General features: G+C 54.4%; 1 protein-coding gene across 4 annotated transcripts in view; it reads right to left on the reverse strand.

Annotated features, from left to right (window-relative positions):
- PHACTR3 (phosphatase and actin regulator 3) overlaps positions 1 to 14,116 on the reverse strand; it is a 235,141-nt gene that overhangs the window by 68,407 nt on the left and 152,618 nt on the right. For all 4 annotated transcript variants that reach the window (XM_060032635.1, XM_060032634.1, XM_060032637.1 and 1 more), the window contains exons 5-7: positions 8,819 to 9,031; positions 6,117 to 6,291; positions 5,053 to 5,300 (exon numbers count right to left, since the gene is read on the reverse strand). In XM_060032635.1, the coding sequence (XP_059888618.1) occupies positions 5,053 to 5,300; positions 6,117 to 6,291; positions 8,819 to 9,031 (636 nt within the window). The remainder of the gene's footprint in view (positions 1 to 5,052; positions 5,301 to 6,116; positions 6,292 to 8,818; positions 9,032 to 14,116) is intronic.

Genomic DNA, 14,116 nt, shown 5'->3' on the forward strand with positions numbered 1-14,116 from the left:
GGTAACTAGATTCGTCATGGAGATCATTTTGAAATGTATAGAAATATTGGATCGCTATGTTGTATACCAGGAACTAATGTAGTGTTGTAGGTCAACTGTACTTCAAAAACAAACTCATAGAAAAAAGAGATCTGATTTGTGGTTGCCAGAGGTGGGAGATGGAAGCAGGGGGAATTGGATGAAGGTGGTCCGAAGGTATAAACTGCCAGGTATAAGATAAGTAAGTACTAGGGATGTAACGTACAAGACGAGAAATACGATAAATGTAATTAACACTGATGTGTGTTACATATGAAAGTTTCAAAAGAGTAAATCCTAAGAGTTCTCCTCACAAGGAAAAAATATTTTTTCTATTTCTTTAATTTTGTATCTATACGAGATGATGGATGTTTATTAAACGTATTGTGGTATTTCAGGATGTATGTAAGTGAAAATCATTATGCTGTATACACCTTAAATTTACACAGCGTTACGTGTCATTTATATCTCAACAAAACTGGAAGAAAAAATAAAAAGAAAAAAAGAAAAAAATTAAATATCATCTAGCCATGAAATGGCAAGGCAGAAACATAAATGTATATTATTAAGTGAAAGAAGCCAATCTGAAAAGACTACCTACTGTATTATTCCAAATACGACCTTCTGGAAAAGACAAAACTATGGAGACAGTAAAAAGATCAGTGGTTGCCAGGGGTTGGGGGGAGGGAGGGATGAACAGGCAGAGCCCAGAGGATTTTCAGGGCAGTGGAACTTCTCCATATGATACTGTAAGGACGGACACGTCATTATACATTTGTCCAAACCCATAGAACGTACAACACCAAGAATAAACTCTAACAAATTATGGACTTTAGGTGACCGTGTGCCAGTGCAGGTTCATCAGTTGTAACAACTGGAGGGGATGCTGATAATGGAGGGCGCTGTGCAGGTATGGGGCAGGGGAACAAGGAAAAGTCTATATTTCTTCTTAATTTGCTGTGAACCTAAAATTGCTCTAAAAAACAAAATCTTTTAAAAAATCACCTTTGATGGACTTGAGAATGTCCCCAGTTACCTGGCACTGACTCCACGTGCCCACAAAGGTACCGTGTGGACACACACGCACGCAAGCCTATGTGGGAGCATAAACACAGCACACGAGGCACAAACACAACAGCCTGTAACGCATCTTTGTGTTGATCGAGACATCGTACGTGCCCTGCATGGAAATCCAACGGCCAGACCCAGACTAAAGCAAATACATTTTTCACTCCAACCGGATCCAGCAGGACAGTGTTCTAGCTGATTCAGGGGCAGGGCTGCCTCGGATGGGGTCTCCACCACCCCCAGAAATTAAACCCTGATGTAGCTACTACTAGAGAATTCAGGCTGGTGAGATGTTCGATAACAAGCACGTCCTGGGGTGTTCACACTGGATGAGACGCCACCTGCAAAGGCTCCATCCACAGCGAGTTATGAGGATAAATAAATAAATACCAGTGCAGTTTCTATGGTTAATAATGGATGAAGCCGCTGCCTCTGCACCACAGAGATCTACAAAGAACACACCAGCGTGATGCTGGGAGCGGGGTTTGAACACGAGCAAGGAAATAAAAGCTGATCTTTGCCACTGTCCTACCAGGCCAAGCAGAATACGTTAATGAGCCTTTCCCACTAGGAACCACTTTGCCCCAAAAGTAAGATTTATAGACTTTTCCCAGAACCGATATTGAATTTTTTTTCCTCCAAGCATGGTGTCCCAGAGATTCGTAACTTTGAGGGAGTTGCAAACACACGTGAGAATATGATAAAGGCAAAGCATCCACTTTCTGCCCTGGATCTCAGGGGTTCAGGGACCCCGGACTGTGTACCGTGGCCTCCACTACAGATGTCAGGGGTCAGTGTGTGGGCGTCGGGAATCCCCAGATCTGCCTCACTGCGTGCAATGCGCCCAGCCCTCCACAGGATGCTCTTAGGGTTGGATGTGAGCCCTTGACCTTGAGCCCCAGACAACGATGCCCACAAGAGGGGTGGCTTTACCTGGGTTTGCAAACACAGTCAGTGCAGTCCTTCCTGAGCACAGCCTGGTGGGATCCTGGGCATGTTAACAACAGCAGAGTTTCTAGAATGAGTTCCACCCTCCCTCTTCCTGTCACCACAGTCAAACGCCAAGTTCAATTAAGGACGCCGGTTTGAGAAGACAAACAACAAGAGACTCAGGTTTGCCCCACGTCCTGGGAGAACCCTTGGAGGTGGCGAAATGGCTGATCTGCCACGTGAGGCTACAGACACCATCTCCTTTCATCCCGACACCCCATCATTCACTGACATTTATTGTGTGCGTAGGGACTGGCAGGGGAGTCGCTTGTTATGCCTGCCGGCTTCCTGGAGGAAGCGGTGTTTTAAACCCCGTGGAGCCGCACAACACCTCCTGCGTGGTGAGCATGGGAGCCCTGTGGTCAGGGCGTGTAAGAAGCAGGGAGGGTGTGTGGCTGGGTCCCAGGGGGCATGGAGAGGAGACAGCCCGGGGGACAGGGACAGGCCATGCAGATCCTGGTGAGGTCAGGGCGTTCAACCCCTCGGAAGCCACTGGAGGAATGTGAGCAAGGGGTGACGTTCCCTGACGTCTGTCTGTGTGGAGAAGCTAGAACAGAGGTGAGGGCGCAGGCAGGGAGCCTCGGGGGAGGCTGAGCGCAGCAGAGGGGGACTGGCCCGACGTCTCCAAGGAGGAGCCATTTGCGTGTCAGGTGCAAAGTCCAGAGAGCGGCACGGTGGCCCCAGGCCACGGAAGGTCAGAGGCCCTGCTCACAAGGACAGGGAACGGTCTGGGTTTGAAGGCAAAGATCAAGAGCTCCGATCCAAAGATGTCGGGTCAGCCGCACCTCCAAGACCCCAGGGGGACGTGCTGAGTTAACAGGACAACCCCTTGGAGCTCGGGCCGCGTGGGCTGGAGGACCTGTCGGATTGGCAGGTGGTATTTAAAGCCGCTCATCCAGCAGCTGCTCACTGACTCCTGCTTAGAACCACGCACATGGGGACGAGGGGCACAGTAGTCAACCACATACATTAGGTCATCAGTAACAGTCCAATAATGATAGACTGGCGGGGGGACAGACAACAGTCAGACAAGGACAGAAGTCAGGGTAAAACGGCAACTGCGTCAAAGCCCTGAAGGGAGGTTCACAGCGCTGTCATCAGAGCAGGGAGGAGAAGGTCGGAGCTGGTCAGTGAGGGGTCGGGGGCGAGGCAGGCGGGGACCCGCTCCTTCCCACAGCAGGTCTCGTCTGAGGCGCGTGGACTGGTCCCACTGCTGAGGACGGGCGTGGGGTTGGGGGTAAAAGGTCCCAGGGGCGACCTTGGCTCAATAAGAAAAGGAACATGCTACACCATCGGGGTGACAGTGTTGGGTAGAACAGTGACCCCCAAAGATTGGTGCACCTGGAACCTGGGAATGTGACCTTATTTGGGAAAAAAAAAAAAAGATGTAATTTGCTTTTGCAGATGTAATTAAGGTAAGGATCTCAAAATGAGGAGATCATCCCAGATTATCCAGATGGGCCCTAAAACCAATGATGAGTGTCCTTATAAGAAAAGGAGAGGACATGAAGAGCTGATGTGAAGATGGAGGCAGAGATCAGAGGCTGCGGCCACAAGGCAAGGACCACTGGAGCCCCCGGCAGCTGAAAAAGGCAGGAAGAACCCTCGCCTAGAGCCAGAGGGAGTGCAGTCCAGCGAGCAGAAGCCAGGGACGCTCCAGACACCCTACAAGGCCCAGGGCAGCACCACCACAGAGAACTGTCCAGCCCCCAATGTCACTGGTGCCGAGGTTGAGGGACCTGCTCCAGCCCGTGAGCCCTGTCTACGCCAGCCGTTCTCAGATGTGTCCCACGTCACCCCATCCGGCAGGATGCTGACGGGTGTTTAAGGCAAAGGGTCCCAGGGCCAGATAAGTTTGGGAAACATCACAAGCTTCATCCTCTTCTTAGACGTCCAGGGCCCTATGGCTGTGAGTTTCTGCTACGAAGACCTCAGTTCGACTATCTATCAGCCTCTTCCAACCTCGTGGGAGCCGTGTCACCCCACATGTACCGCAGCACATGCTCCCGGAAGTGCTTCGCTAGACCAGCGTGGAAAAGGCCCAGAGGTACGCGAGGTCACAGGAGGAGATGACAGTCAAGGCCAGTGTCTAGCCCTGGGCTCCTGGTCTGTCCACCTGGTCACGATTCGCCCTGCCTGTACCCGCTTAGTACCAGCCAGCTCAGTTTCAATGCCAGCCCCTTCCCGACTCTCCACCAACACCAGACCAGGTCCCCAGTGGCTCCACCCAGAGCTCTGCCTGTGGCAGTGATGGTCACCATGAGATGCTTTCAGGAAGAACAATAACCCCTCACTTAGGAACAAGAATCATCCCCCAAAGGCCTTATAGCCACGTCCACCCTTGACCCTCCTACAAGAGACGAAGCCTGCACAGCCTGCACCAGGACTCAGCACCCTTTTACCTGCATCACGAGGGGTCTACGATGCTCTGTCTCTCCGAGTCCCCAGATCTTCAAGGGTAAGACAGACCAAATACCCTGATCTTTAGAACATGTTGTGAGGACAGACACAGACCTCCTAGGGCCTCGTGAACACGTGGTCCTGAACTAACAGATGCTGCCGGGCTTATAGTATTTCCGAGACGACTGCTGGCATCAGCCCCTCTCTCCTTCCCTCCCTCCCACTTCCATCTCATCTCGTTTTCCTATTAACATTTTCTGCTACATTTTCCAAACGCTGGCCATCCGAGTGCCACCGACACCACCTCCTGCCGTGTCATCCCAAGCAGTGATGCTCTGTCACTTACTGAGCCACTTCTGTTTTTCCAACACACGTGAAAATGAATATGCAATGGGCAGAATAAAGCAAACTCACTCAGGTCCATCCTAACTGTGCCCTGAGCCTGCCCGCAGGCAGCCTGCTCATGAAACAAGGGGGGGGGGTATCTCTCTCCATCACTCCCCCGCCCCCTCTGTGCTGGCGGATGCGCACCTCTGGTGGGAGGTTCCCACCCCACGGGATCCACCCTCCGCTCACCAGAGATGATGGAGTCATTCAGGGCCTCTTCGTCTTGATACAAAAGCAGGTCATCCTTGAGTTCGGAATTCATGATCAGGTTCTCCTTATTCTCCTCGGACTCCTGAGCCACGGTCCACTTGCCGTCCGAGACTCCATCAAAGCTCCAAGCCTCGCCCCGCTCCTTGCCCCGCTCCACGCTGCACGTCCTCGACAGCCGGACGTCCACGCGTTTCTTCGGGGACCCCTTACTGTCCCTGCCTTGGAAACTGAACCAGAAAGGCAGTTCGTGTTATATGTTGTCCAGCTTCACCTGCAAACCCTGCAAAGTCGACTTGAAGACTTATAACGGGCGTTGCAAAGACGACCCCCAAGTATGTGCAGCCGATACACAGGACAAGACGCGCCGGAGGCACACGCGGCTCCGAGTCCAAGGCAAACGGCTGCTTAGGACGTGCTGACCCGAATGTCACAGACATGCACGCAATAAACCCCGCCGAGGCTGAGAGCAGCAAACACTCAGATCAAGGATTTCCTCAGAACTGAGCAGGGCATTTTATTTGTCCAATATTTCTGCCAAGCCACACGCGTATCCCATTGTCTGTTTTGCCCTTCGATGACTCACTTATCCTCAGTCTATGAGGCATATGAGACCAAGAATAAGAGTCAGCTTCCGAGCAGGCTTACTTGTGCTCTTGCCTGATGAAAACGGGAAGCCGTCAGAGTCCCGAGACAACGTAACAGCTACTTCTCCCTCTCAATTCTCCCCCGGGATGCTCCCACCCAACCCTGGATCCCTGGATCCTCCGGGGGAAATGCAGGGACTTTGTGGCTGGTCCCCACGGTGCACATCACCCACTTGACCCCGCCCGGAAAGTGGCAACTGAGACCAGCTACAGACCAGCTGCACAGCCCAGTGCAAAATGAAAACACGAGCTCCTTGCTCAGAAGCTAGGAATTCCAAGCCGGGGACAGCAGAGCATTGAGTTCAACCCGGAGCCCGCCCCCCATAACTGCCACCCATAAGGCTGGCCGCAGATGGGGATGTGGGCACACAGGTCCCGCTGCCAGGGGAGGGGCCTCACCTGTCCTGGCGGTGCTTGGTGGCCAGCGCCCTGTGCAGCTCCTCGATGACTCGGCTGGGGGGCAGCGGCCGGTGGACAGCGGTGAGATGTGGGGACCCCGTGGGCGTGGAAAGCTGGCCTCGGACAGGAGGGTCAGTACTCTTCCCGCCAGAGCCTTGGAAGAGTGTGGCCTGGCCTGGGGCGTAAGAAGAACCAACAAGAAGATAAGTCTTTGGGGGCGGGGAAGTGGGGCTTTGCAGAAACACAGGAGCCTGTGAACAGAGGGGACACAGGGCTCCCGGCCAGGTGAACCCACTAGTACCAGATGCCGCACCATGTCCCTTCGCCCCCAAGGCCGGAGACGAGGTTTGTCCCTGACCGGTTCCAGTCCATCCTCCATCCCTGAGCTGAGCCCATGGCAGTGCCCACAGGCCCCCTGCAAGGTCTCAGGCACCGAAAGCCTCCTTTCCATTTCTCTCCTACAAACTCCTGAAGCCATACTTCCTTTTGCGGAACGTGGAAGAACTCCCCAAGCTCTACAGCCATCGCTCATCCTGGACCACTCCCATAGCCCCCTCTGCTTCCCCACGCCATCCGTTCACGTCCGCCGCCAACCCTGCACCTCACCAGGGGGGGCCTTCTGATCACGGCTCTCCCATTCTCCTTGGGACGAGATGTGGCCTGATGACGGCAAGTCCCAGGGCCCCAAAGGCTGCCCGTTAAACATATTTTATACTTTTTTCCTTTTTTTCTTTTTTGGAATTGAAGTATAGTTGGTTTACAATGTTGTGTTAGTCTCAGCTGTGCAGTAAAGTGATTCAGATAAATATAGATATATAATATGTTTAATACTTAAACATATTTTGATATGTTTGAAATGTTGGCAACACATGTTTAAAATATTAAACACCACGCAGACCCAGCACAGCAAGTCTGTGTGTGGGATCTGGGTGCAGGTGGCTCCCTGACACCTGGGGGAGGGTGGGCTGAGGAAGCGCGTGGGCTGGGGGCCGCTGTGGCTATCTCAGCCGAGCGAGCACCCGGGGTGGGTGGGGAGCACTGAGTGTGTAGCGTCCGTCCCCTTGTGCCCCAGTTAAGCCCAGGTGAAGGGCCTTTCTCTTCCTCTGCTGCCACCTAGTGGCCACGTGCTGAAGCAACTATTTCCCCCTAAAGGAAATGAAGACCAAGTTGCCAAAATGCAGTCTCAGCTGCAAGAGATCCAGGCCAAAGCTCGTAACCCTCCCCCCCTCCCGCCCTAATCCAGGCCCCAGACTCCTCGGTGACTTGTCAGAAAAGGTCTCCGAAGTTCAGGAGCTCCTCGCCCCTGAGGGGCTGGGGGGAGTCAGAGAAGCTGACCCAGGACTTAGGACACGGGGAGAGAGGACTCACGGGACATGAAACAGGCTGAGGTCTGATCCTGTCTAAGCACAACGGGGACAGAGGGTCCCTGAACTAATTATACAGGAGCCCGAAGGAAGTGGGGCGGATGGTGCCTTATCCAGTGGATTTCCAACTCTCTCACGTTTCAATGGATGGAAGGGGAATTCGCACACAGACTGTAACAAGATGCAGATCATTTGCCTCAAAACTTTAGTCTGTGTGGCCATGTCACCCAAGGACTGAACACTCTGACTGACTCCCAGAGATGGAGAAAGAGGCAGAAAGCAGACAGAGGGGTCAGATCACCTGACTGCTCCTTCGATCACAGTTACCCACACTCGCTGAGCACCTGCTGTACGCAGGCGCTGGGACTAGGGGTGATGGCAGAGTTCCCTCAATTGTCAAGTGGGGACACGTTCCCTCCCCAGAGGGGCTGGCCTCCTTGCGGTGCCTGGGGGTGGGCAGATCCTGACAAGCTGTGAGCAGTCGTATTACAGGTGGTGGCCAAGGATTAGAGCAAAGCTGAACTCTGCTCTCCACTCTCATCTTCCTGGCCCCGCCCTCAGAGGCGGCACGCAAGGCTTTACTCTTAAAAACAATCGCCTCTTTGTGAAAGGCCTGCTTTCCCCCTGAGACCTGCAGTGTGTGTCTCCTGTTTCCAGCAGGGACGGGACAAGAAAACTTGAAAAGACAACGCCCCTACTTCCTGGGACCCTTCAGCCAGTGTGGCCAAAGCTACAGGAGGCGATGCCTTTGCGGGCCTCTGCTCAGCCGTGCTCCCCTCTCTGACCACCACCCTACGGTCCAGGGTGCATTCCCGGCTCCGCCTTGCTGGACGGAGCTCTCACAGAGATGAGCAGAGATCATGAGACGGACAGAGAGACAGAGAAAAGGGAGATGGGGAGTGGCAGGGAGGGAGAGAAAAGAGGGGATGAGAGGGAGGGAGGGGGGAGGTAAGGAGACAGACAGACACTGACTCAGAAGCAGAAAGAGAAGGACAGGCAGACACCTGAATGTCCAGAAAGATAAAGCCCCCAGCCTGGGGGCTGTGGCTACGCCTCCTGCATCCACCTTCCGGAAGAAACCTTTGAGCGCTGCCCCGCATGTGTCTGAGTGGAGCCCGGGCTGTCTGCCTCTGACAACCAGGGCTCCTCCTGGCTAAGGACCGCCCTCCCGTCTCCAGCTCTGCTCCCCTGGACCCGCCCAGAGCCCCAGAGCACCGCAGAAGCCAAGGGTGAGAACCGGCCCGCAGTGGGAGCCCAGTCAGGACGGGTCGGAGGCGTGGATGGATGAACGGAAGGAAAAAGGCAGCAAGGTGGACGGGTGGATGCACGCAGGCCCACCTGTGACACTCCTCGTGGTCCTGGAGCCTGCCTTGGGCGGCGGGGTGGGCAGCAGCGGGGGGCTGGGGAGCTGGCCCACGGATCTCTCCAGGGGTCTGGGAGGACTGTCCAGGGGGTCGGACCCAGCTAAGGCTTGAGGGGGCTCGTCCGTGGAGGGTGGGAGGCTGCCAGCAGCACCTGCTTCTTCCTCTCTGGATGCGGACGACATCTTGGCTGGTTCAAAAGCAAAACAGAGAGTTCACACACCACAGTTCCTCTGGCTGGGGTGGGTGTGAAGACAGCGAGGGAGCCTTGGATGCGTGGGCTTGTAATCACGGAGCAGGGTACAGAGGGGTCACCTCTCACACACATGTCACTCCCCATGAGTTCTACTATCAACAGAAACATCAGAAGCAGAGAGGAGGGAGCGGGGAGAGAGGGAAATAACTTCAAGGGCGTGGGCGATGCTGTCCCTTTTCCACTCAGTAGGTAGCACTGAAGCTCCCACCTCACCTGGGGCTGCTGGTCGCAAACACAGGCTTTGGAATCAGATGTCAGTTGGCCCCTGCACTTACTCTGCGACCTCGGACGAGTTCCTAATCTCCTGTGTCTCCATTTACCCGTGGACGACATCGGACTAACAGCAAGAGTCCCTCACAGGATTGTGAGATTTAATCAAGAAGCGACAATGAGATGTGCGGCCGGCGCACCGCAGACCCTCAGATCCCGCAGTGATTGGTTTTACGTGCCCGGTTAACAACAGTCCCGCCCGAGTGAGGGCTGTGAGCTGAGTGGCAGGGGAACAGCAAGGAGCTTCAGCTCTGAGGAAGGGTCAGCCCGTCCACAGCCCCCATCCCCTCTCCCCCCAGCTGCTGGCTCAGGCTTCTCCCCCTCCCGAAGCACTGCTCCCCCCTCCCCTGGCCTGTCCACCCCTGGGCTTTCTTCCAACCCATCAACCTCTCCTTCCCCTTCTCTCTTTCTCCAGCTCGAGTTCCACTATCCATCACTCAAGAGCCGTCTCACCAATACCCCCAAGCCCTCTGCCGCCCTTCTTTTGCGTTTAGCTAACTGGGAACACCCCATCTCTGGATGAAGCCTTCATCTGCCAGCCCCCGTCCCTGGGGAGTGCTGTGGGAGACAGACGGCAACACAGAAGCCCCAGTCCTGGCCATCTCAGGACCACCACCCTCAGGGCCCTTGGTTCTGCCCCAGCAGGTGGTCACTCTGCTTCAGACCTTCTCTCTCTCCTACCTACAGCTTCTCAGGCCCTCCTCCTGTGCAGCCTCACCTCCAGCTTTACAGGGGAAAATGAGCCCATCAGACCAGGGGCTGGGGGGAGCGGGGGGAGCTCAAACCCAAACCTACCATTACCCCAACACAAAAAGAGAGGCGGCCTCCCATCCCCACCTCGGGACCCCAGCCCCCCTGCCCGCTCAGAGCACACACCCCGGGTGCCCCACCCCACAACGTCTAATTTCATCTTTGCAACCACCTAAGGGGGAAGATCCTAACATCCTCTGGGAACAGCCTGACAGAGCTGGCCCCAGAGTCACCGTGTGGGATGAGAACGCTTCTGTGGGGGGGGGTGGCACTGTCCATGGTGCTGACCGAGGCTGGCTTGATCACGGCCCTCACAAAGCTTCAGTGAACCTCTAGAAGGGACCGCTGCAGGTCCCAGGCATCCCATTGCTTATCACCATTTCTGTCCTTTCGGCGTCCCTGTTGGCAGCCGAATACCTCTCGGGCCAGGCCTTTTCCCTGGGAAGCTCACAGAAATGCAGTCTTTGCCTCAGAAGGGCTGTGGCCCTCCCAAATCCTGATAAGCAAGATCTGGGAAGAGAAACGTCCCCTTCCCACCCGCTGCAGAAGACAGTCAGGTTTGTATCATGAGGTTAGTCTGAGCTGAGAACAGCCACTACAGAAGGCTCCTTACCTTATGCCCTGCACGGATACCCCTGTGAAAACACTATGGTTTTATTTTATTATTGACAATAATAATAAAACTGTCCTCAAAAGTAATATTTGTTCATAGGCATGTTTTCTAAAGACTCCTAGACTTCAAGACTATTGTTATGTCCCATGAACTGTGACCCGCAGCTTCTAAGACTCTACAATTCTGTTTTAGTTAATAAGTTTTGCAAAAATAACATTAAAATAAACATTTTGTGCTTCTAGGTAAAAACAGTTGTGTGTTTTCCTCGGTTAGGCCACAGGTGAGTGTGGAAAGGTCCCTTTTCTCCATGTGGGCACTGGGCCTCCTGGCTTGTGTGAATCAGAGCAGGGCAGTGGACCCTGATCCTGGGGAGGCCATGCTCCCGGGCCCTCAGTGGCCAAGCTTGCAGCCGGAAGCACCGGCTGAGGGGCCGGAGTGAGCTTGAGCACTCGGTCCAGGCTTGGTTTCTATCCTCTAGGCATCCAGCATGTTCCCAATGTCACGGTTTCGGGGGAGACAGGTGGCACAGGAATGGCTCACCTGACCTCAAGCTCACCACACCAGTCTCCCCCATCCATCCTTTGCCTCTGTTGTGACTGACTCATTTCCAGAGGAGCGGCCTTGGTCTCCACCTCTCTGAGCCTCAGTTTCCTCATCTGTACAAACATCTGTATAAAACAGCCTCTCCTGCCCACTACAAGGGAGGGAGACTCCCATGAGGTCGTGGAGGGGATGTCTGAAGCTACTCAGCACTTTGGACGGTCACGGGCCACACTGCCAGGGATCGAAGCATTATTTTGGAACATGGATGAGTTTTCCTCTCATTCTAGGTCAGGGGTTCTCAACTTTGGCGGTATTGACGTTTGGGGCCAGATAATTCTTTGCCTGTAAAATGTTCAGCAGCAAGTCCTGGGCTCTATCTGCCAGATGCCGGAGTGACAACCAAAACTATCTTCAGACACTGCCCCATGCCCCCTGGAGGGGAGGACGCCCATGGTTGAGAGCCCCTGCTTGAGGCAGACACTACTTAGACTTCTAAGGGGATGCTCTGTGGTGTCTCTTGGCGAGGGAGGCCTGTGGTGAGACCCACAGCTGTGACATACTCTCCCGGGCGCTGCCATCATGGAAACTCCCTCTTGGCCTTGGTCTCCCTGCATGGACCTGGGAGTCTGGACAGGGTGGGCGTGTTTGAACTGGGCTCCATGGGTCCCCTTGGGAGGGCTGCCGAGAGAAGGGTTAACAAGGAGACGGCCCTGGGTCAGGGTCCCCACACCCGCTTGGCCAGAGCGGGTCCCCCCGGCTCTGTCTCAGCACAGTCCTGTCATGTCTATCCCTGCACCCTCCCCTGCGGTCCTGGACACCTCGTCCCCTGCTTCCCTCCTGCCGCTCTGGCTACAGCTGCTCAGCCCCTCTCAGGCTCCCCCTGGGCTGCCCCAGGACCCAGCCCTTGGTCCTCTTCCCCATTAACCCACTCTCTCACCTAATTCTCTCCTCCAGTCCTCTGGCTTCAAATCCATCTCATCTCTGTCAACCCCCTTGACCCTTTCTCGGAGCTCCAGACTCATCCATCATCGGCCACATTGACACCTCCATCTGGAGGTCAAATAGTCAAAATGAATCACGCGCAAACCCATCTCTTGATTTCCCAGGAGAAACCCCTCCCCAGTCCCTCTTCTCTCTCACTCATCCATCCATCCATCCATCCATCCCACAAGTGTCCTTGAACAGTTATGGGGCCCTAGGAGCTGTGGACATGGCACTGACCAAGACAGAGCCCCACCTTCACCAGACTCAGTACACGCTCCCCCTACCCCCCAAGCTGTCCAGCCAGACTGGACACAATGCTCAATCCCTCTCCTGTCCTCTCCATCTCATGCCCACCCCTCGCATCTAATTCACGAATACATCCTGGGCACTCTGCTTCCAAAATATGTCTCGGAAATATTGTCCTCCCAGTGTCAGCTGCCACAGCCTCTGCCTGAACCTCAGCAATGACCTTCAAGCTCCTTCCCTTCCGCCCATGGCACCCCAAACCCATTCTCTAAATGAGGGTCAGCAAGCTTTCTCTGTAAAGGGCTTTGGCTTTGCAGGTTATAAGGTCTCTGTTGGTGCAGAAAACTCTGGAAGGGCTGGCGACCCGAACAGCAAACTCCCTTGGCTGTGCACCCAAGTGGACGTGTGGCCACCCCTCACCCTCAGTGCCACCCAGTAGACCTTTCTCAGATGACAGAAACGTCTCCTTGTCTGCTACAGCGAGCAGCTGACAAGTGGCTGGTGCAACGGGGGAGATGGATTTATTTTCTTTGGTTTTAATTCATTGAAATAGCCACGCAGCTAGTGGACAGGGCAGCTCTGGACTTCTGGGAGTGAGTCAGTGGTCACAGCCCTTCAGCCAGAGAGGTCGCAGAGGAAGATTCTAACAGCCCCAGGGAGGTCCCCCCCGCCACTAGCCCAAGATGCAGCGGGTCCCTCACCCTCTGCTCTGAGGGCCCCGGGACCCAACACACCAGGAACTCACCCCAAACACCCTCCTCCGATGTCTCTCCACACTGACCCCCCTCACACCCTGACCCGTCTGAGGGATCCTCGGTCTAGGAAACCGGCGTCTCAGCGCCTCCTTTGCCAATCTACATCTTTCTGCACATCTCACGTGAGTGTGCAGCTACCACTGTATTAAGTAATCTTCTCAAAACTGAAACGTTAACATCTGTTAAAGTCTCAAGTGTTATATCCAAAAAAATTTTTTTTTTAAATGTACACGCCGACATCAGCTTTGCATGTTCCCCGCATCTGGATCCCTCCATCGGGGCTGTCCCTGTCCAGCCCTGACCAGCAGAGGGCGCTTCTCACCAACTGAGCTCCCAGCCGAGGCCCTTTTGCCTGGGGCGTGCTGCTGGGTGGTGGGCTTGATTTATACCCAGTTATCACCCACTGGAGACATTCTGAGACCAGCCTGAGAGGAGGAACCTAGAGGGCTGGGGGGACAGCTGCCGTGGTCAGTTTCACAGAACCCCAGTGACACCTGGCATGTTCTCTGGATCAACCCCCAGCTTTACCACTTATGTGCTCTGTGGCCTCGGGCAAGTGACTTAACCTCTCTGGGCCACTGCTTTCTAATCTAAAAGCAAAAACAAAAAATGGGGCTAAGATAATATAGCACACACAGAACATGCTGAGTGCCACTTTTCCTTTTAATTAGCGCACTGTTGGGCACGCCAGAGCTCAGCCCCTGCACGACAGAAACACTGAACTGTCCCACTTAACATTGAAACAAGGGGTTCTCCTGGGCTTTGTTTAGGGGATGCTCTGTGGCTGACACAGCATGACCCAAACAAAACCAGGAATCACCCCAAACACGAAAGTCCAAAGTCAACCCAAATCACTAA

Source organism: Delphinus delphis, chromosome 15 (assembly GCF_949987515.2).
Source record: "Delphinus delphis chromosome 15, mDelDel1.2, whole genome shotgun sequence".
NCBI lineage: Eukaryota > Metazoa > Chordata > Mammalia > Artiodactyla > Delphinidae > Delphinus > Delphinus delphis.